The 22,405-nt window shown below is 33.7% G+C and overlaps 1 protein-coding gene across 3 annotated transcripts in view; it reads right to left on the bottom strand.

The window, feature by feature from the left end:
- The window catches only part of NRDC (nardilysin convertase), a 101,063-nt gene that overhangs the window by 24,332 nt on the left and 54,326 nt on the right, over positions 1-22,405 (bottom strand). For all 3 annotated transcript variants that reach the window (XR_009607483.2, XM_060624264.3, XM_060624265.3), the window contains 10 exons: positions 17,382-17,455; positions 12,270-12,365; positions 10,924-11,046; positions 9,074-9,131; positions 6,862-6,935; positions 5,700-5,769; positions 2,742-2,819; positions 1,316-1,436; positions 1,181-1,239; positions 827-881 (listed from right to left, as the gene is read on the bottom strand). Coding sequence is in view for 2 of the 3 variants with exons in the window: in XM_060624264.3 (XP_060480247.1) it covers positions 827-881; positions 1,181-1,239; positions 1,316-1,436; positions 2,742-2,819; positions 5,700-5,769; positions 6,862-6,935; positions 9,074-9,131; positions 10,924-11,046; positions 12,270-12,365; positions 17,382-17,455 (808 nt within the window). In the remaining variant the exon portion in view is untranslated. The remainder of the gene's footprint in view (positions 1-826; positions 882-1,180; positions 1,240-1,315; positions 1,437-2,741; positions 2,820-5,699; positions 5,770-6,861; positions 6,936-9,073; positions 9,132-10,923; positions 11,047-12,269; positions 12,366-17,381; positions 17,456-22,405) is intronic.

Here is a 22,405-nt window from a genome sequence, read left to right as displayed (position 1 = left end):
AATATAGAAAACTATTCACAACTGGTGAACCTACATGAGAGATAAACCAGTAACCAATGACAATTTTTCTGAGAGATTAAAAATTTGAAGGGATGAAATATTATTCTAAGGAGAGGTCCACAGGATTCAACAGATTTCCAAAAGGATCCAATACACAAAAGGGTTTTAGAGAAACCCTGTTTTAAACTCCTTACCTTTCAGCCTTATATAATACCTTCCTTTCAAATACCCTATCCTACAGATACCCAGGATCATTTACTTTTTCGCAATATTCCAGAGTTCCTTACTTAATGTTTTCCTTGTTGCTTACAATGTATCCAAACTTTATCCATTTTTTAATGCTGAACTCAATTCAAATTTACCACATCCATGGAGCCTTCCCTGATTCTATTCCAATCAAGGCAAATGCTCTCCTTGCCCTGAAATCCTAAACCATGCCATTTCTAATAGTACATATGGTAATTACTAGAGATTATCCTACAGAATTTCTTCATGTCTTCATAATATTAGAATTTCCCAAATATCAAGTACCATAGCAAGCTCTCTCTGTTTATCAAAAGGATAGACAGATGGATGAGTACATATATAAAATGATTGTTGCACAACATGATCTATGTGAATCTGCCCACCTCTCACGGTTACACAATACACATAACTCAGAAACACAAAAGTTAATTTTCAGATAACCTCAAGGGCATCTTGGGACTCACATGACACAGAGTGGCAGAATTAAAACTCCAGTGACACTTCCAAAAAGAGGAATAATGTCCACACGAGTTTCAACTTGATCACAGAAAACATTCAAAAAGAATTTAACTTCCAGTACCTGTTCTTGGTAATGAAATTCATTATCCTCAATTTTCTGAATCTCTTCAAAAATTCTGTGAAAGAAGAAAATTATAAGTAGAAGATATATTTACATTTCTCATTCGAATCCTCAGCAAGAAAAGAGAAAAAACAGACTGGCCACATAAACGTAAACCCTTAACGTTTCGTGTTCTCATGTAATATAGGTAATATTCACAGGTAGAAGAAGCAGGATATGGAGCCAGTGAAGGAACTTAGGCAGGAAATGCCTAAAAAACTATCTTGGTAGGACTAAAGCATGTCTATTTGTCAGTCTGAATGCTAAAACACACTAGGATTGATTCCTAGCCTAATTCTAGTATCTATATATTACCTTTTTTCTGGGCCTAGCTTCTGCAGCATTTTCAAATACTGGAAGACAGTATGAGCAACCTGAAAACAAAATATCTGATTATGCTTTTGCATAAAGTCGTATCTATATTTTTTTAATTCCATTTTAATTATTTACCTCATAGAAATGTTCATAACCCTCATCAGTCAATGTAATAGAAATGCTGAACACTGAGTAAGTAGAATTTTGCTCAAATCCTGTCTCACCATTTCCACCAAATAGTGCAAGAGCCCAGCACCTATTGTTAGGAAAAAATGAATCCAATCAATATCTTGGGATTGATAGCCTACAAATACTTCAAATTAACAAAATAGGTAGGCTTTCTATATAAAATTTGGGAAGCTCAGTCTTTGAGGCAAATGTACTTTCCAAAGGTAAGTTTAAAAGTACAAATTTCTAAAGTACAAGGCGTCCCAAACAATTGCACTGCATGCAAGAATCACCAGAAGGAAATAACAGCCGTATTTATTTGTTTAATGGAAACAAATATATATATTGCAACATAGTAAAACAGGTTTATGAAGACATAGTTATTATTGTTGAAGAGAACAGTACAAAATATTAAAATTATGGTTGCTGGGAGGCATTTCACTCATCCCTCTCGAACCAGTCTCCCAGAAGCAGCTTAAACACTTCAGATACATCTCTCCTTAGGATGTCAAGTGAGCCCTTTGACACTATCAGCTAACCTCTACAGGTTGTTTAAGAAAGAAGCAGTGAAACTGTATCTTTTCCTGACTAGAATAATCCTGAAAACCTAAAGTAAGAAAGGAGGAAGCCAGAATGAAGAATGTGAAATTCTAAAAAAGTTCAGTAATGTAGAGAGATTGAGCACATCTCAAAGCACTTTGCATTTATTATGTAAGTCATATATGTAACTATTATCATTATTCTTTTGTAATAACCCTGGCCTTTTAGCTTTCTTTGAATGTTCTGGTCCTATCAGTACTTTAAAGTACTTATTTATAATTCTCATCTTCCTTTCCATTCTTGAATTACTCTACAGAAAAATCAAACAAGGACGTACTTTAATTATTGGTCCTGATTTAAAGCTAGATTTCTGTGATTTGGCTAGGCAACTTAAGCAAAGGCTTAAATGTATTAGGAAACATTCTGCTAACACAGCCGCACAGAATGTTTATAGTCCCACTATTTGTTATGCTTTCTCTGCCCAATGTAGTTTTAAAGTCCACCTTTTGGGTTAGGACAGTCTGGAGATCCATAGCATTTAAATAACCGACTTCTTTACTATTCAAATCTAAATTCTTGATTAGAGCTAACCTTCTATGTAACTCTGGAATCTATTTTTTTTATGATTTTTTAAATTTTGTGTACTACTTCCAACAAGGGCTAAAAGGTGGCTCCCAAGGAAATAAATATAATAGGACTATTAACATAACCTAGGTATTAAGTGACTATAATTAAGCATTAGATTTGATGCTAGGCTTTCTGGCAAATAAAGTCAAAAGAATGGGTTATAGAATGTTTACTATTATTTTTCAGACATTGCTATACTAAAAATACTTATTAATTAAATACTTGCTTTTTTCTAAGGTAAGAAAGAATGCTGCCTTTGCCTTCATGTCCAACCAGCCAAGAGATATAGTGAAGTGGTTTCACCCTTTAAAAAAAATATTAAGGTCAGAAACAAAAATAATTAAGGTATAAGCAACACCAGGAAATCTTATGTCAAAGGTTATGATATTTAAGAATATGATTATAAACTTATTATCACATAAATTCCACCACACATGAAATTATTATTAATTTGACAATAGCAGGATAAAAACAGAAAACATGGTAAAATTTAACTTCTTTACTTGAAATCACTGAATGAGTATAATCATTCCAAAATTAAGACTACTGCTTTTTCTCTTGGACACTCAAACTTCTTTTCATGGTAAAATCTTTCATTTTTGTTTCACCCAAAATGGAAACTACATACATTCCCTATCATTTTAGAACCTAATACAGATAATGAATCACTCAGTATCTGAAAAGCTTTCAGTATTGCATCAGGTTCTGTGGTAAAAATAAATGTGTTGCTTTATGGGTCAGATAATCTAACATTTAGTTTTAGTTTTTCCTTTAAGTAAATGCATGATCCTGAACAAGAGACTTAACTTCATTGTATTTTTCTTTTTCTCTTCACTTGGCCAACTACTTACTCATAGAGTGTTCATGACAATGTAATATAAGTGCAAGAGGTATAAAAATGCTACATTATATAACAACATACTTTAAAATCTGAGTAGTTGTATATATATTAAATGGTGTTTTCCCACTGACTTCTGCTATAATTTCATAAATGTATTCCCACCAAAACAAAAATATATAGAAAAATAAAGTTAGAAAATCTAAGAATTCTTAAATTTTAAAATTAGTTTACAGAATTATATTCAGTAAACTCTTAAAAACCAAGATATAATATAATGATCTCAACTACATTAAGCAATTCCCAAACCCCACATAAGATTGTTTAAAATATGAATTTGAATTACACCTATCCTAAGACTGATGTAGGGAAAGTACATTAGTTAAAGAATAAACTCAGTAGATTACACAGTATCTGCATCTGAACTAATGGTTTTGTATTTGTAACTCTGTAGGGATAAAATTTGCTTTTTTGTAAAAACAAAATGGGTCCCTCAAAAGGCTAATTCACGTAGAGATTTGAAAAGATTCATGATGAAAGCCACATTAAAACAGTCCATAAAAAATAATAACTGGATGAAAACATATAGAAATTTTAACATTCTTTGGAAAAGACAATCATGAATGACTTTTTTTTCTACTTTTCAGTGATTTTCAGGATTTCTACAATGAATCTACCTTAGTAATCAATAGGAGGATAAATAAGCCTTTGTTAATTAGAAAACTAAGCATTACCCAAAAAAAGGAGGAATAGTATATACAGTATGATTTCATTTTCATAAAAAAAGGTATGTTTCATATTCAGTTTTAATGTCTGAAGGATATATAAGAAACTATTAATGTTGGGCCTTTTAGGAAACAAAGAAATGGGGAAGCACAGCTTTACTTTTTACTAAATACTCTTTTGTCCTATTTTAATATTTTACAAGTATTATTTTTATAGTAAAAACTTTTAAATATGCATATAATAGGGGTGTGTAGGTGGCTGAGCCGGTTAAGTCTCCAACTCTTGATTTTGGCTCAAGTCATGTTCTCACAGCCTGTGAGATCTCACGTCAGAATCCCCTACCTGGGATTGTCTCCCTCCCTCTCTGCCCCTCCCCTGCTCACACACACGTGTTCTCTTTCTCTCTCTCTCAAAATTAAATAACATGCACATAAGAATTTTAACACTTTTGGGCACAATCTACCATAACTACACAATCAATGTACACTGCTTTTTCCTGTATTATCCTTGCACCAAAAGCAAGTAGACAATACACATGTCCTCTACTTTCTCACTGTAAGTGAGAATGGTATCATTTTTGATGGGATGTTTGAATATTCTATCACATGTGAAAAAATTTTTTACTGAACTTAAGCAACATTACTTCTGCTTGTGTGTTTATTCTTATGGTTTGGTTTTGTTGATAATGGTTTAAAAAAAAAAATAAGGTAAACTTTTATCAGTTCATTAGCATTTGTTTTTAATCAGAAAAGTATTTGTAGGCATTGACTGATCTTTATCTTTAAAGAACATCTTAGCTCAAGCTATACTGCTCAGTTGAAATGTTTTCCTAATCTGAATAAATCTTCCCTAACTCATTACCACCTCAAATGTGTAGGTCCTTAAGATTTCAGCTGTAGTCATATTCTAGGCTCAAAATTATTTAACTTTACTTTTAACAAGATCAAATTGAGGGGCGCCTGGGTGGCTCACTCGTTTAAGCGTCTGATCTGGAGCCTGCTTCAGATTCTGTGTCTCCCTCACTCTGTTCCTCTCTCTCTCAAAAATAAAACATTAAAAAAAATCAAACTAAATGATCACCACTGACAAATAAATCATAAGCTATTTTTGTACTCAAAGTACTAAAGAAATTAATTACAAAAGTTAGCACTCGTACAAAGATACTTAATTTCAAAGACTCAGAAGAGGTAACCAGCTGTAAGAAAACTCTAGTTTTTATCCCAGAAGACATTAAAATATACAGCATAGTTTGAAAACTCTAGGAGTAGTGAAGTCCCAGTTTATCACATTACAGAACACTCAAATTTAAACCATTTAGTATTCTTTAAAAATATGACTCTTGGGGCGCCTGGGTGGCTCAGTCGGTTAAGTGGCCGACTTCGGCTCAGGTCATGATCTCACAGTCCGTGATTCGAGCCCCACGTCAGGCTCTGTGCTGACAGCTCAGAGCCTGGAGCCCGTTTCAGATTCTGTGTCTCCCTCTCTCTCTGACCCTCCCCCGCTCATGCTCTGTCTCTCTCTGTCTCTAAAATAAATAAACGTTAAAAAAAAAAGTTAAAAAAAAAAAAATATGACTCTCATTCAGTATGTACTGGAGTAAATTTGCCCTTCAACTCTTACCTGTAATGTTGCTGTTGAGGGGGAAGCGCCCATGTGATGGTCAGAGCATGAATTTTCCTGATTGGAACAACTAAACAAAAAATTTTTCAGAAAAACAGATATAAGTGTCTCTCCATAATTTTTATTATGCTACACGATTTTTTATTGCAATATATTTCATCCTCCAATAAACAGGGGAAGGTTAAATACAATGCAATTATTATTTCAAGTTGCCAATTTTCCAATTTGAATAGCGCAATTTTTAGAAATTTCTCTTCAATTTGGTTTCACAGGTGGAGAAAACATGGATAAAAAAACTACAACTGAAAATAAGTTGTCTCTGGGAAGAGTCAGCTTAGATAGAATGGAACAGAAGGCAGATAAAAGGTGTGACAAAAAGCCATTGATCAAAGAAAGGGAAGAGGAGAGAGACAGCCAATGGGGTGAAGGAGGAAGTGGAGGAAATACCTAAGCAATCAGGAAAAAAAGAAAAAAAACCTGCCATGTTAAAAAGATCAAAGAAAGAGAAAAGCTAAATTAAGAATATTTCTGCAATATTCACTATGGGCAAATTATTAAGTAAATTATAGCAGAGCTCATTGGGAAATTATTACCCATATTAAATGAAAAAAAGCAAGAGATAGAAGTGTACATATTTTATCATCTCGAGTATGTTAAAATATACCTATAGAAACTTTGTCAAAAGGAAATTTGCGAAAATGACTTCTCTACGTGGTAAGCTTTAAGGGTGACTTTCCCCCCTATTTCTTTACACTTCATTTTTACTTTTATTTTTCTTCATTTAACAAAATTGTTTTTATAATTAAGATAAAAGGAAATAATTTGAAAGTTTTATCCATCCTGTATTTTTCTCTTTTTAAAGGTAATAAAGAGCAGAGCATAGATTAAATGAAATAGGAAAGAAATAAAAACCAAAGAATAAAAAGAACAAGGAGAAAACAGGGACAAAGCATGAAACAGACTCAAGTAGCAGCAGGGTAGCAGACCAATCTGCTGCCAGTTACTGGCCTGTCACTAATTGGATCTCTTCTGTCCTTATACTTCCTTTCCAACCCAGCTATACTTTCTGTTATCATTTTCAAAGAAAATTGGCAGCCTCAATTATGTTTTAGAGAATGCGCTGAAGTTATTTCAAACAGTTTTAAACCTTTGGTTCACGAACCTCTATAAAGTTTGTTAAATGCTGGTGTGTCAAATGGATCCGTTAAATGGCCAAAGTTTGGTTTGGGTAACCCACTGAAAATAAAACACATATATTAAAATTTAATTGGCAAAAGCCTTTATAAGCAGTATCTTTAGGGATGCCTAACTGATAGGTATTTATAATTATAATCTATTCTATATACTCCTGGCTGAAAAGCATTCTAGGCATAAGCAAATAGATGGCAACAAAGCCACAAAATCCTGAACTGTCATGTCAACCTCAGTCCTAGTAATTCAAATGCCTTTAAAACTCATGGGAGACAGAAAACAATTGAAGGGGCCTCCCTGCCCAATATTTACTACCTCTATCAGCCCCATTCAACTTCAATTCTCCTCCTATATAAAGCTACTTCAGAAAGAAAACATACTAGAGATTTTTTTTTTAATTCAACAAATATATATGAAATAATTATTAGGTATGAAGCACTGTATTAGGCATAAAGGCCAAAAGACATGGCCTTTCCTTCTGGAGGCTTCTCATGTGGTTGAAGATATTAACTATTTCTTCTAAAACATGGTCAATATGAATTATTATTAAATACCTAGAAGATTTTTTAGAACCAAAGTTATTAGTGAGTATTATTTAAGAGAATTTCTAAAAGTGCTTATCAGGGATTGACAGGACCTAATGAATCTCTCCAATCAATATACCTCTGATTTTATTGGCAAAGTTTCACAGTAAAACACATTTCAATCTGCCATTTAACATTTCCATAGCTCATACTCATTTCTTATCAAAACAACCAAAACCAAACAAAACAACCCTACAACTATGACATGACTTTCATTATTTTTCCATACATAAAAGTACTGCTAATTATCAATGGAAATTTACATAAAGCCAAGTTAATAATAATCATTCAGCTGTTACTACAATATTCTAACATTTTCATAGTGAATTTTTCTTTCATAAACTTAAATTATGCCCTGGAATGAGGAACTGGAAGAAATCTAGCTTACTCACCTGATGGAAGAAAAAAACCTTTCATTTATTGTATTAAAATGCAAACTACTTAGGAGTAGAAAAAAGGACTTAAGTACTTCAGAATTTATTTTTTATATTCTTTGTAACAAAAATGTAGCAATAAAACGTATTTTTTTTTTTTTTAACGTTTATTTATTTTTGAGAGAGAGAGAGACAAAGCATGAATGGGGAGGGGCAGAGAGAGAGGGAGACAGAATCGGAAGCAGGCTCCAGGCTCTGAGCCATCAGCCCAGAGCCCGACGCGGGGCTCGAACTCACGGACCGTGAGATCCTGACCTGAGCTGAAGTCGGGCGCTTAACCGACTGAGCCACCCAGGCGCCCCAATAAAACGTATTTTAAATAACTATTATTTTGAAGAATTTGAGGTAGATAAAAAGTAGTAGTTATTTGACCTGGAACTCTATATACAATTTCTAATAAAAGATAACTTGGTTCAAATATATGAAACAGACTTTTTAGCTTGTATGGAAAGTCAATCATCACCTACAAGATTATTTATTTTATGGAGGAAAGCAATCCAAGTTCCAAACAACGGACTTAAAAATCAAACTTTCAGGGGCGCCTGGGTAGCTTAGTCAGTTAAGTGTCTGACTTTGGCTCAGGTCACGATCTCACGGCTGGTGAGTTCGAGCCCCACGTCAGGCTCTGTATTGATAGCTTAGAATCTGGAGCTTTGTTTGGATTCTGTGTCTCCCTCTCTCTCTGTCCCTTCCCTGCTTATGCTCTGTCTCTATCTCAAAAATAAATAAACACTAAAAAAAAAAAAAAAACTTTCAGAACAAAATTTGTTCTGAGGCAGGGTATACAAGTGTATATATAGGCTGCCTCTCGATATAATACTTGCTTTCAAAACACAGTGTCAAACACTCTACACAGTAACAGAAAAACTCTGAACAACTGTAAAAGGAGAAAGAGCCATAAATTCTTCAGAATTATTACTTACTGTAAGATTGCAAGCTTATAAATTTTGAACTACAGACATTATGGAAACTTGGGCTCTCATCTTGGTTTCCCAATCAAAAAGCTATGTGATCTTGCTAAACCATTTTAGGTCTTAATCACCTGTTTAAAAAATAACACCCCTTCCCCAGGCGGGAGGGGTGGGGGGACCACCTCTAGGATTCATACAAGAAGATGCCTCTTTAATTCTTTAAAGCATATGGTTTATGAAAATTAATGTCTTACTTGTTTGGTATCTGAGAGAAGATTTCAGTCACCCACTTTTCCAAAGTATCCAGTGTTTCTTTGGGGAGGGCAGGTAGGAGACAGGGAAATAAAATGTTGTTATTGAAGGAAGAAATGCAATTAGATTTAGGTATAAAATCTTTAGGTATAAAACAAAGGGATACTTTAATTTGGGCATTACTTGCCACTCCTTAACCAGTAATAAGTAGCAACAACAACAAAAACAATAGTTAAGAAAACCTTAAGACACATAATTTTATTAGAATCCTCTATTTCTAGCTGGTAAAGTTAGAAAAGGTACACAAGTTTTTGTTTTGTTTTGTTTTATAAAAAAGGAAAGTTTTTGTTTATCACTAGGCTACTGTGGAGAGCCAAGAGTAAAAATATCTCCATCCTCCTACTCCATTCTAAAACTTAATTCTTCTAGGAAGGTTTCTCCCAATTAATCCACACTATACTGATCATTCTTTCTCAGGATTTCATTAGTACTTTCAACATTCCATTTATTTTACATTAATTTATACTTGCTGAGGTTTTAATCTGTAAGTCTTCCTCTTAGGTTGCATATAATATGATTTCTATCTTCTTTTGATTCCTGTATTTCATACAAAATTCTTTTTAAAAGCAGATCTCGGTACAAAAAGAAACCTTTTTCCTTTATCCCACTCACTGACTCATTACTATTACCAAATAGTATTTGTACTTCCACCAGACACAAGTTTCACTAATTTTCAAGAGATGCCCCATTATGTAAAACACAAGATACAAATTAGACTAATCAAGTTCTGAATTTATTCTATACTATATATACAGATATTCAACTCTTAAATGGATAAATGCTAAAGCTTAAAAAACAATTGAATTTAAATTGTATAAGCTTCTCTTATCAAATATCTAGGGTTTATTTTAGAAATTTGCAACAAGCATTAATAAAGGAAACAATACATAGTTGAAGAAAAACGCGTGTTTGTGACACACTTGGAAATAGTAATTAAAAACTGTAAATTATATACTGAATATGGAACTGCCTATTTTAACAAATGTTGTAAAAGGAATTTAGATACACGTCTGTAGTCCGAACAAAAGAATCTACAATTCTATAGCCATAGCTTTAGATTCAAATCAACTTTTAGTGGACTAATTTTGATCCTAAATGCAAAAATGTTTCATATTTAAGTGCCAGGTCAGCTTCAATTTCAGTTTTGACAACGAAAGAACAAAATCTCAGGAAAAGGAGAGTCACAGGGTGAGAAGATTACTTTTTCAAAATTAAATGTGCAAACTATAACATATGTCAAAAAGAAGTTTGGCCACTTCCTGAAGTGTAAAGAAAACAAAAGAAAGCTACCATGATTTCTTTAACGATGAAAAGTTAACACAAATTGCTGAAGATAATGATAAAAGAAGGAAAAGAAGTACTGATCAGTATTTTACATTTTGCTATTATCACCATGATGGATTTCAATTAATCATGCCATTTTACTGGACCCTACGTAAAGATGAAAAGACAGACACCTTGCTCTGTCAGAGTTTACAGAGGCAGCAACTAAATGTGACCTAAAAGACCAATTCATGGCCTATTAGAACATCAGTAAACTCACAGACCAGCCTAGAGATAAGACCTATGTCTATAAAAGAAAAAAACATTTGCCTGAGAATCAGATGATTTTGTGATTGCTAAGCTGTGCCACTTGCTATGTGACTTTTCCAAACCCTGACTTCCTTTAGGTCATATTAAGGTCAAGCACTAAAATAATTAATAATACCCTGCAACACTAATCAAGGCAAACAAATCCTAAGAAAGCACTACTTCAACATAATTCTAAGGGCCATAAAAGACAATATACTACCTTTGGATTGAACCACTAAAGTCATGTAATGAGCAGAATAGTAACGCATCCAGAATTCTCTCAATCTAGCATGTGTATCAATATTATTCCTTTTTGGCTCATGTTTCAGTGTCTCAGCATTTCCTGTAAAAAAAAAAAAAAAAGATGAAAAACATCACAAAAATAAGTAGTTTACTTTGAACCACACTAAAATTAAAATATTTTAAATATGTTTACTTTGTCAAAAGCCTCTATACCAAAAATGCATGCTCTGCTACTGATACATAACTAATGAACCTAAGTGACTCAAGAATATAGAATCAATGCATAACAATAATATCAATATAGGACAAAAATTCAAAAGAAACAATTCTGAAGTGTATTTTAACACATAAGGAATTAATCTCCAATTGGCAATACCTTAACAACAGTAATTGTCTTCAGCTTATCTTAATCATCAGTCTAGCATCCAATTCAGGTTTTATCTCTGAATTATTTTAATAATATTCTACATAATCCTTAAAAATAAACCACATAAAGCAAGGCTGTCATATAAATTGCATATAACTGTACAAGATATACAGGGAAGCAGAACAGCCTTTGAATGAAGTACTATTTAGATCAACTCATCTCAGATTCTACCTTACGGTCAAAAGCATTAATATAAGGCTATAACTGAATTCTAACACTAAGAAAAAGCCATTATAAAAAACATACCATTTAAACAGCTTACCATTTAAACAAAATTTGGTCACATTGCTGAATCTCTATTGATAAAGGGAAATACCAGGTTGGGGTAGAGCACAGACTTTATAATCATATAAAAATAGAGGTTCAAATCTCACACCCAACACCGTGTGATTTAAGCAAATTAAATAACTTCCCTGAACCTGTTTATCTTTAAATGGATATGATAATGGGACCCAGCTCATAACAATGTTAACAATGATCAAATGAGGTAATTCATGTAGTGTTAGCAGAGTATCTGGCACTCAAAAAGCATTCACAAAACATTAAGTGCTATTCTTGATATACCTAATGTCAGAAAACCAAATACATGCATGCTCAACCACTTTCTATTTGAGAAGCTGCCTACCAATCCTAAAAGGTGCCCAGCTACTCTGCTTTCACAGTCTTCCATTCTTAATCAACTTTGCATATTCTCAATCTTCCTCAATTAGAAAATAATCTAATCCTGAAACCAAGATTGCACTGTATGTTAATTAAAATTTAAATTAAAAAAATAACACTTCTGCCAAAAGAAGGAAAAGGAGGAGGAGGAGGAGGTGGAGAAGAAGGGAGAGGAGAGGGAGGAGATGGAGGAGGGGGAGGGGAGAGAAAGAAGATGAAGGTATAAAGCATCTTACCCCAAAAAAATTTCCCCATAGGATGTCCAGGTCTAGCAAGGCTTCCAAACAACATTTCCTTTCTGTTTGCATCAGAAGGTCTTGCAAGTTGATATTCTGTCAGTTTTAAAGAAACACTTTTAATAAAATAAATTCAGTATTTGCTTTATTATTAGAAATTCAAGAAATGAACTGCACAGGACTGAAAGTAAGGAAGTAACAAAAATTAATTTTATGAATTGTGTGTTATAAGACTGAAGTGGAGAACTCAATGACCCAGGTCAGGCTCTATGATTTAACACATTCTGTATCTTTAGGCAGTCAATGCACCTTCCTAGAGGTTTTCCTTTATCTTCAAATGAAACAAGATAGTTAATGATCTGAAGGTTTCAATTCTAGGATGCTATGTCCAAGAATTTACTGATAAAGTGCTTTAATAAGATGTTAAAGCAAATTTCTCATTACCTGGGAACTCTGTCATACATATTTAAATTTCCTCTAAAACCAGCTGTGTCATTAATAAAATATTAATTGTTCAGAACAATCACTTTGAAGTCAGAAATACCTTGTCTAGAATCCAATTCTGCCATTTACTACACTGTACAACCTTGAGGATAGGATGTTACCTAACTTTCCTGATTCTATTTCTGCATCTATAAAATAGAGTTACTGGTACTTAGTTCATAGGCTTTTGATAAGAAATAAGACAAGATATATTCCTTCAACAATTACTCACTGAACATCTTCTATGAGGCAGGTAGTACTGAACCAGTTGCTAGAGGCAGAAATGTGAAAAAAAAAAAAAAAAAAAAAAAGGACCCAGTCCCCGCCCTCAAAGAGTTTACATTCTAGTAGAGGGGATAAACAATAACTAAAACAAACAGATTCTAGACATAATGTCAGTGGTAGGTGCTAGAAGAAAAATAAAACTGTGTAAGAGAATGGAAAGTGACAACAGGTCATAAAAGGCCTAAGGTGGTGACAAGTGAGCAAAATCCAAATAAAGTGAGAATGATGTCATAAGAAGTTTTGGGGAAGTTTTCCAGGTATCGAAATTATAAATTCAAAGGCTTTAAGACAAGAAATATTTTAATGAATTCAAAGGCAGCAAAGAGGCCAGTGGAGCAGTTTAATAATCATAAATTATTTATGATTACTGAGCTTAGGGTCAGTAGAAATTACAGTTTGCTATGGGTAAGTGCTAAAACGCATAGAGTAATTTAAATATATATAAGGGCTGTCACTTAACCTAATTTTGTCTTATTTGTGTGTGAATTTATTTTGGGTAAGGGGGAGGCTCAGGAAGGTTTTCCACAGAATGACTCAAGCTGAGTATTGAGGGACAAACTAGGGTCTTCTAGGAAATAGGAACGGAAGGAGAAATGGGAGTGTGTAAAACATTTTAAGGAGAAAAAACTTAGAAGGAGATTATGGCACCTCTGAAAAACAGACACAGTTTTTGAAAAAAATTGGGCAAATGACTGATTCTGGAACTTTGAGTTAATTACTTCACTTCTGTAAGCCTCAGTTTCATTACATGTCAAATAAGGACAATGGGGATAACAATCACAATAATGCACATAAGTAGTGCTCAAACTGTCAGCTATTATCATTTATCATAGGAGTAATGGCAAGGCATTGCAGATGTTTAATAAGGAGAGTGACATTATCAGATTTGGACTTCAGTAAGTTCATTCTGGTTGCGAAAGTAGAGAATGGGTGGTAGGAAAGCAAAAGTAGAGACAAGAAAACTGATTAGGGGCCATCACTGTAATATTTGCTGAAGAGAGTAGAAAGTGGTGACAGTAGGGATAGGAAGAAACAAAAGTAAACATATTCAAAATACTTTAGTTATAAATCATAAAGTCTAAGTCAACAATGAGACAGCAATGTATACATATATATATATATATACCTTCAACAAGTAAATAATAAAAAAAACTGTAAAAAAAATATGAAGATATGGCTATAACATGAGAAAAACAATTCCTAAGTGTGGCAGATTGAATAATAGTTCCCAAAGATGTGCACATCCTAGTCTCTAAAACCTGTGAATATGTTACCTTACATGGTAAAAGGAACTTGGTGGGTATAAATTAAATTAAGGATCCTGAGAAGGAGAGGTTATCCTGGATTATCTGGGTGGTCCCTATGTAATCATAAAGATCCTTATAAGAGAAAAGCAAGAGGATCAAAGTCAGAGAAAAGATCTAAGGACAGAAGCAGAGTTCAGAGAGGAGAGAAGATTCTACTCTGATGACTCTTAAGATAGAGAAAGGAGCCATAACCTAGGGATGTAGATGGTAACTAGAAAGTGGAAAAGGATAGGAAACAGCTTCTCTCTTATGGCCTCCAAAAGGAATGCAGCCTTAAAGAAATAATTTAGACTTCTGACCTCCAAACATTTAAGAAAACAAATTTGTGTTATTTTGAGACACCAAGTTTCTGGTCATTTGTTTCAGTAGCAAAAGGAAGCTAACAGACATGTAAACATATCCACAAAAAATTATCTATCCACAACAACTGATAAAAATAGAGTATAAATATCTGAACACTTAGAGAACACATTCTGCTACTTGGTTAGATTAAAAAGGTTTTGGACATATCCTCAGTCTCAATCACTAAGACATATTCTGTAGGAAATTACACATATTTATGTGAGAGCATGAACTATCACTAAAATAAAAAGCTAATCATTAAGAACATTTTTTTTTCTCTACAATCTTCTTTTAGCAATAAGCTAATCCCATTTTAAAACCTACCCTATAGACATTGACATGAGTTTGTTACCAAATGTATTCAAGAAAACTGTAAAACACTAAACACACCTATCTGCAATGGGTAAATAAATGCTTATAAATATAAGTGTATAACCACTCCTTTGAAAGATTAGGCGCAAAACAGATTGCCAATGCAGGGCACAGTGATAAGAGTAATGAAGTTAGATCTACACAATAAATTAAAAACCCAGGAAAGAATCTTTTTTATAAGCAGGTAGAGAGGAATTTTTTTAAAAAAGTAAAATGAGAAGAGGAATCTGCCAGGAAAGTTGAATCTCCCTTCAACTCCTCTTACATGGAATGGGCCATCCAAGCAAACAGGCAACTGAAAACATGCAAATGAGTTAAGAATGATAGAAGACTATCTCAGCTGAATAGAAGAAAACAACACCAGATTATTGAGCTTTCAAAACTTGTTAATGAATACTAAAGTTATTACACCAGTTACAACTTAAGAGCAACCTCATCTCCCTGATCTCAAGTAAACCCTTCACACTTAGAAGGTTAAGTGACTAATGACATATATCTAGCTATCTGTATCAGGTCACAAATTGAACCAGGTCTCCTATCATCAAAACAAATAAATGAACAAAACAAAAACAAAAAAACAAAGCCTTTACCTTAAGTTCATTTTAAACCAAAACTACTTAGTACATGTGTATGTATGTACATATATCACATGTATATGTCCATATATATATTTCTGCATATTTCAAAATAAAATATATTCTAACTTAAACTTATAAAAACCAAATTAAAGATTGTGTGAACACCAACACTTCAACCCAATCTAGAAACTGTATGAAGAAAAATACTTCAAAGTACTTAAGACAGAAGGTGCTTTCTTCAAAAGTAAGAAAGACTTTCAGAGTTTTCCTTGGTTATTTTGGTTTATCAACCACTCAACAAATACTTATCTGGGCTATGATAAAAGAGATAGTGTGGTAGGCAAATAACAAAAGTGAAGAAAATAAATCCTTGATTGTAAGGAGCTACAAGAGCTAAGAGGAATACAATTCCATCCCACCCTCTTTTACAAATAAGTTGAGGGCCACAGTCAGTTAAATTTCTGTAAGTAAAACAAAAATCTGCTGACGTCCAGGCAGATGGCTCTCTCTATCCATCTACAGTTTACTCCTCTTAATGAATGCAGTAAGTCATTATTACAACCCAACAATGAATTAAGACAAAGAAGAGAAACAAGAACAGAAATCTGCCTCTTAGGCTGTTGCAAGCCAAGCCTAACCTATATGAACCGAAAGTCCCCTCAAGTTTAGTATTATTTGTTTTCAATGCTAAAATAAGGCAAGCAGGGCCATTCTATGATGGTGCTATTTACCAGTACTCTGTAATTAACGGTATTTATAGCATGGCTCTGTAATGAAGCCTCACCCTATATAAGTACAGTTTTTCCTTATGGTCTTCATTCTTTAAATCCTAAAGACAAGAAAAACTGTTAACAAAATTAAATGCATTTCCTATTCAGGGATTTAGTTTCTTTATTCATAAATATATCACAACTGTTTTCAGAACTACCAAAATTCAAGCCATAGACCTAACAAAGGATAAACCATTTATTTATTTGTTTATTTTGAAGGGGGGAGGGGCAGAGGAAAAGGGGAAGAGAAACTCTTAAGCAGACTCCATACCCAGTGCAGAGCCCGACATGGGGCTCAATCTCACGACCGTGAGATCATGACATGAGCTGAAATCAAGAGTCAGAAGCTTAATAGACTAAACCACCCAGGCACCCCCCAGTATAAGCTATTTAAGTATCAGAATGTTACTTAAAGCCTCAGAGAAAATGTCTCTTCATTCAGAAAGAGTTATGTTAACTTTTAAAGTTTTAACACCTGGTATTAACTTTAAGAATTAGGCTACCGTCCTGGGGCACCTGGGTGGCTCAGTTGGCTGGGCGTCTGACTTCTGCAAGGTCATGATCTCACTGTAAGTGGGTTCAACCCTGCATCGGGCTCTGTGCTGACTGTTCTGAGCCTGGAGCCTGCTTCAGATTCTGTGTTTCCCTCTCTCTCTCTGCCCCTCCCCTTGTCACGCTCTCTCTCTCTCTCAAAAATAAAATATTTTTTAAAAAAAAAAGAGAATTAAGCTACTGTCCTGCAAAAGATTAGTCACTATGGTAAAATGCTCAAAAACTAGACTGAAAAACAATAATCATTATTTTATTTCAAATCTACAATGAATTACATTTTAATGGTTCAAGAATATGACACATTTATTTTAATTTTGCCCTTTATGATAAAAGGATAAAATGGTCCAGTGATAATAATGATAAATGTGCTAAATAACTAGTCAATGCAAGAAATAGTCGTAAGATATAAAGCACTTCTCTTACCACTATCAACAGCTTCAACTTCACGGTCAATTGCATCTCTGATCATTAGTGGATGGATGAAAAACTGAGCCCATCTGAAAAACAAAACACAAAAAAACCCTAGCATTTGTTTTTGTTCATAAAAATCTTTTCATCTGTTCATCTGTTTTTTTAAGAAATTTACTAAGTTGGAAATTTAGTTCATAATCATGATATGTAAAATCTAAGTAATATTCTGCATTTCTGTATTTTAAAGTCTACAAACTACCTTTTTTTCATTATGATCTATAATACCCATACAGAAAAGTTCATAAAACATGGACATAAAGACTAATGCATAGGGGCACCTGGGTGGCTCAGTCGGTTAAGCATCGGACTTTGGCTCACATCATGATCTCATGGTTCATGAGTTCCATCAAGAGTTCCAGCCCTGCTTCAGGGGACTTTGAGCCCTGCCTCAGGTGAGCTTGAGTCCTGCCTCAGGTGAGCATGATCCCTGCTTCAGGTGAGCATGAGCCCTGCTTCCCCGCCCCACCCCACTCTCTCTCTCCCTCTCTGCCCCCATGGGATTCTCTCTCTCAAAAAAACAAAACAAAATAATGCATAACTACAAGGTAAAAGTCTGAGCGGCTACCACCCAGGTCAAGAAACAGACCCAGGCCAAGAAACACCGTCAGAACTCTAAAAGCACCCGGCACCTATATCCTAAATGTTATGATAATCACTTCTCTGCTTTATAGTTTGTACATATAAGTACATATATGTACTTCTAGACCAGTGTTTCTTGACCTTTCTTTTTCCCATTATCAACCCTAAGGAGGCTTTTCAGATTTTCTCCTAATCACTCTCTTTGAACTTTTAATATCACAGATACACTGTTTATCTGTATGTATATCTGTGATTTCATATAAGGTATATAAAGCCTACTCTTATTCAATGCAGGGTTACAAATGATTAACTTTTTTAAGTTAAAAGTTAAAATTTTAAAGACTATCAAATATTTTACTTTGCTTTATAATTGTATTTGCTTTTTAATGTAATTTAAATTGTGATGCATCAAATTACATGTGTATCCATTTATTAATAATAGCAATACAAATAAATTTTAATTAACATCTATTTTTCCAGCAAAAAAAAAGCAATTAAAAAAATTAATTTCCTACAATTTTTAGTAAACTTTTCACTTTTGCTTGATCCAAAAAGAAACTTCTAGCTTAACTGGCTACTAGATATTAAGACAATCAAAATTTTCTTTTCAGTACTTGGCATAACTAACGGGTTAAATAACTTGTTCAATTAAATAAAGTAGAATATTTTTATTTAATTCCAAAGTCATATACAAAAGCACAGAGTATCAATACCCACAAAGCAGCTAATGAAACCAACTGGCACATGCAATGCAGATCACCTCTAGTGATGACTCCAAGATCAAGCAAACATTTCAAAGTTCTCCAATCATCTACGCACCAGTTTTGTAGCACTGACAGTGAATGTGCTTTGTATAATCTTCTATGAACTCTTATCACTGTAAATGGTGCTCACGTGATACTCAAGTAAATTAAAAACAGAAATTAAATACTAAGTAAAGATTTTGCCAGCTAGGGTTAAGCTTTGGAGGGCCACAAGCCATTATAATATTGAACATTTTTTCATCTAGAAAGAACCAATTTTTGCCACCAATGGGAACAATATGCTCCCTGCTGAGAATGCGTGTTCTAAACAATCCAGTTTTATTTTTTATTTTCTATAAATGGAAATATATTTATATATTTTTTATGTCTGACTTATTTACCTATTTATTTTAATAGTCATCCACGATGGTACATGTGGCTATGGTTCATTTATTTTCACTGCTGTAGAATATTCCACTGCATGAAGTTACTCATCCAAGCTACTGCAAATAGTCATTTGGGCTGATTCCAGGTTTAGACCATTACAATCAATGCTACCATAAATTCTTACAAATGTGTAATATGCACATTTGCACAAGTTTGTCTAGGTATACATCTAAGAAAAAACTCCTAGGTAATAGTATATGCAAGCATATGTTCAACATCACTAGCTAAAACCAAAATTTTTATCAGCAGTTCCAATTCCTCCATTCCTCCAAAACCTCACCCTCACCTGGTATAATCAAACTTTAAAATTTACTACAACTTTCAAGAGTACAGTTAAATCTCATACTGGCTTTAATTTACATTTTCCTGACTCCTAATGAGATTGATTACCATTTCATACATTTATTAATCATTTGAATTTTTTCTTTGGTAAAATACTTAAGGCTTTTTCCTACTATGTTGTATTTTTTCTTGATTCTAATATATATTCATTTTATATAATATTTAATTATGTTACATACAATTATACATATAATCTAATAATTAAAAATTAATGACAGTTACTTTTAACTTTTTTAAAATTAAAGAATTATTTATTTGGCGGGGAGTGGGGGCAGAGACAGAGAGAGAGGGGGAGAGAGAGAATTCCAAGCAGGGTCCGTGCTGTCAGCACAGAGCTCCATGAGGGACGCTTCAACTCACAAACCATGAGATCATGACTTGAGCCAAAATCAAAGAGTTAGACGCTTAACCCACTGAGCCACCCAGGCGCCCCAACAGTTATTTTAAATATAAGTCCTTGGTTATGTGTGTTGTAAATATATTCTTCCACTTTATACTTGTTTTTCCCACACTCCTTATGGTATCTTTTGATGAACATAATGTAGTATCATTTTTCTTTATTTTTTGTGCTTTTCTATCTTGTTTGATAATTCTTACTGGGGCTAAAGTTACACTCCTCTCTAAAACTTTTGGTTGTACTTTTTACTTTTTGGTCTATAATCCACCTGGAATTGACTCTTTGTGTATGCTGAGGAGAAGTCAAGTTTATAGAAGCCCAATTATCTTGGAATCATTTCTTTAAGAAGTTCTTTTAATCACTGCTACACAGTGCCCCTATCAAAAAGCAAGTGTCTACATATGTGTTGGTCTATTTCTAGGATTTCTGCTCTGTTCCATTGGTCTCTTTGCTTAGCCTTCTAATACCATAATGTCATAATTACAAAACAAATCTTAGTATCTAGTAAGTCCTGCTTTCCTGTTATTTTTCCTATGCAAAAATAATTAGCCCTCTGCCTTTCCTTATAAATTTTAGACTTAGTTTTTTTTAATTTAAAACTACATAAATCTTCTGAGATCTTGGTTGCAATATCGCTGAATCAATACATTAACTGATAACTGAAAACAGGTATCATTAAAAATAAATTAAGCTTCAAATCCATGAATAGTACTTTTCTCAAATTACTTAGCTCTTCCTTAAAATCTCACAATAAGGTTTTAATATATTCCCCAAAAAGAGTCTTTTTACCTAATTTTTGGAATAATTTCTGAGTGTTTATTTTTTATAGCTTTAAAGGTATTTTAACTATCACTGTTATGGAGAAATACTACTGACTTTTATATATTAAACATTATCAATTTTATCATTTTTATTTTATGTATCAAGCCACACTAATAAATTATGTTAAATAGAAGTGATCACAATCTGCATCTCCTTCTTATATCTGATCGCAACTTGAAAGCTTTCCAGGTTTTACCATTAAATATAAGGCTTGGTTTAAAATATCAAATATCATCTTGAGAAAGTTGACTTACACTCTGTTAGCTAAGAACATCTTGATGACCAGATACTGAATTTCACCACATAATTTTTTCTACATACATTTTTCCCTTCAATCTGACAATGTGATGAACTGCATTAATTGACTTTCTCATGTTAACCCTACCTCATAATTTTCAACCCAACTCAGTACTACTGTATCTTTATTGCTATTTGTATGTGAGTATGGTCTACAGTTCTTTTTATATTACACTTTCTTATATCAAGAGGTCATACTACCTTCATAAATGAGGGAGGAATTATTTATTCCTTCAATTTTTTGTAGACCTCTAAACCTAAAAGTTGATTTTTGTAGACCTCTAAACCTAAAAGTTGATTCATTTCTTTGTTATAAGATTATTCAAACTTAAAAAAAATTTTTTTTAATGTTTATTTTTGAGAGAAAGAGACAGTGCAAGTGGGGGAGGGGCAGAGAGACACGAAGACACAGAATCCAAAGCAGGCTCCAGGCTCTGAGCTGTCAGCCCAGAGCCGAACACAGGGTTTGAACCCACGAGCTGTGAGATCATGACCTGGGCCAAAGTTGGACACTTAACTTACTGAGCCACCCAGGCTCCCCAGATTATTCAAACTTTTTAATTATAATTTCTCTTGTGTGGGTTTTGTAAATTATATTTCTAAGAATTACACACTTCTCTTTTTTTTTTCACTTACTGGCATAAGTATTCAAAATATCTTATATTTTCAATATCTGAAAAATCGTAAGTCATATTCATTTTCATTCCTGACATCTGCACATTACTTTTTCTTCCCCTTGACCAGTCTCGTGAAAGGCTTATCTATTTCATCAGTTTTTTAAGAACCCACATCTAACTTTCTTGAAACTCTGAGAAATAATTCACATACTGCAAAATTCCCCCTTTTAAAGTGCACAACTGGGGCACCTGGGTGGCTCAGTCGGTTAAGCATCTGACTTCAGCTCAGATCATGACCTCACAGTTCAGGAGTTCAAGCCCCACGTCAGCTCTGTGCTGACAGCTCAGAGCCTGGAACCTGCTTCAGATTCTGTGTTTCCCTCTCTCTCTCTGCCCCTCCCCTGCTCGCACTCTGTCTCTCTCTAAAATAAATAAAAATTTAAAAAAATAAATAAAAAAGTGCACAATTGAACAGATTTACTACATTCACAGGATTGTGAAAACATTAACACTAATTTCAGAAAATTTCATTACCCACTAAATAAACTCTATACCCGTTAACAGTCATTCCCTTTCCCCATGTTCCTAGTCCCTCGCAACCACTATTCTACTTTTGGTCTCTACGAATTTATCTAATCTGAGAACTACAGACTAAAGAGACATATTGCATGCAATGCATGTACCTTGATTGGATCATAGATCAAAACAGCTAAAAAATAATTGGAGGACAAT

The sequence above is a fragment of the Panthera onca genome, chromosome C1, assembly GCF_046562875.1.
Source record: "Panthera onca isolate mPanOnc1 chromosome C1, mPanOnc1 haplotype 2, whole genome shotgun sequence".
NCBI classification, from domain to species: Eukaryota; Metazoa; Chordata; class Mammalia; order Carnivora; family Felidae; genus Panthera; species Panthera onca.
Note: the sequence above shows the minus strand (reverse complement) of the source record. Positions and strands in the feature narration are given on the sequence as shown.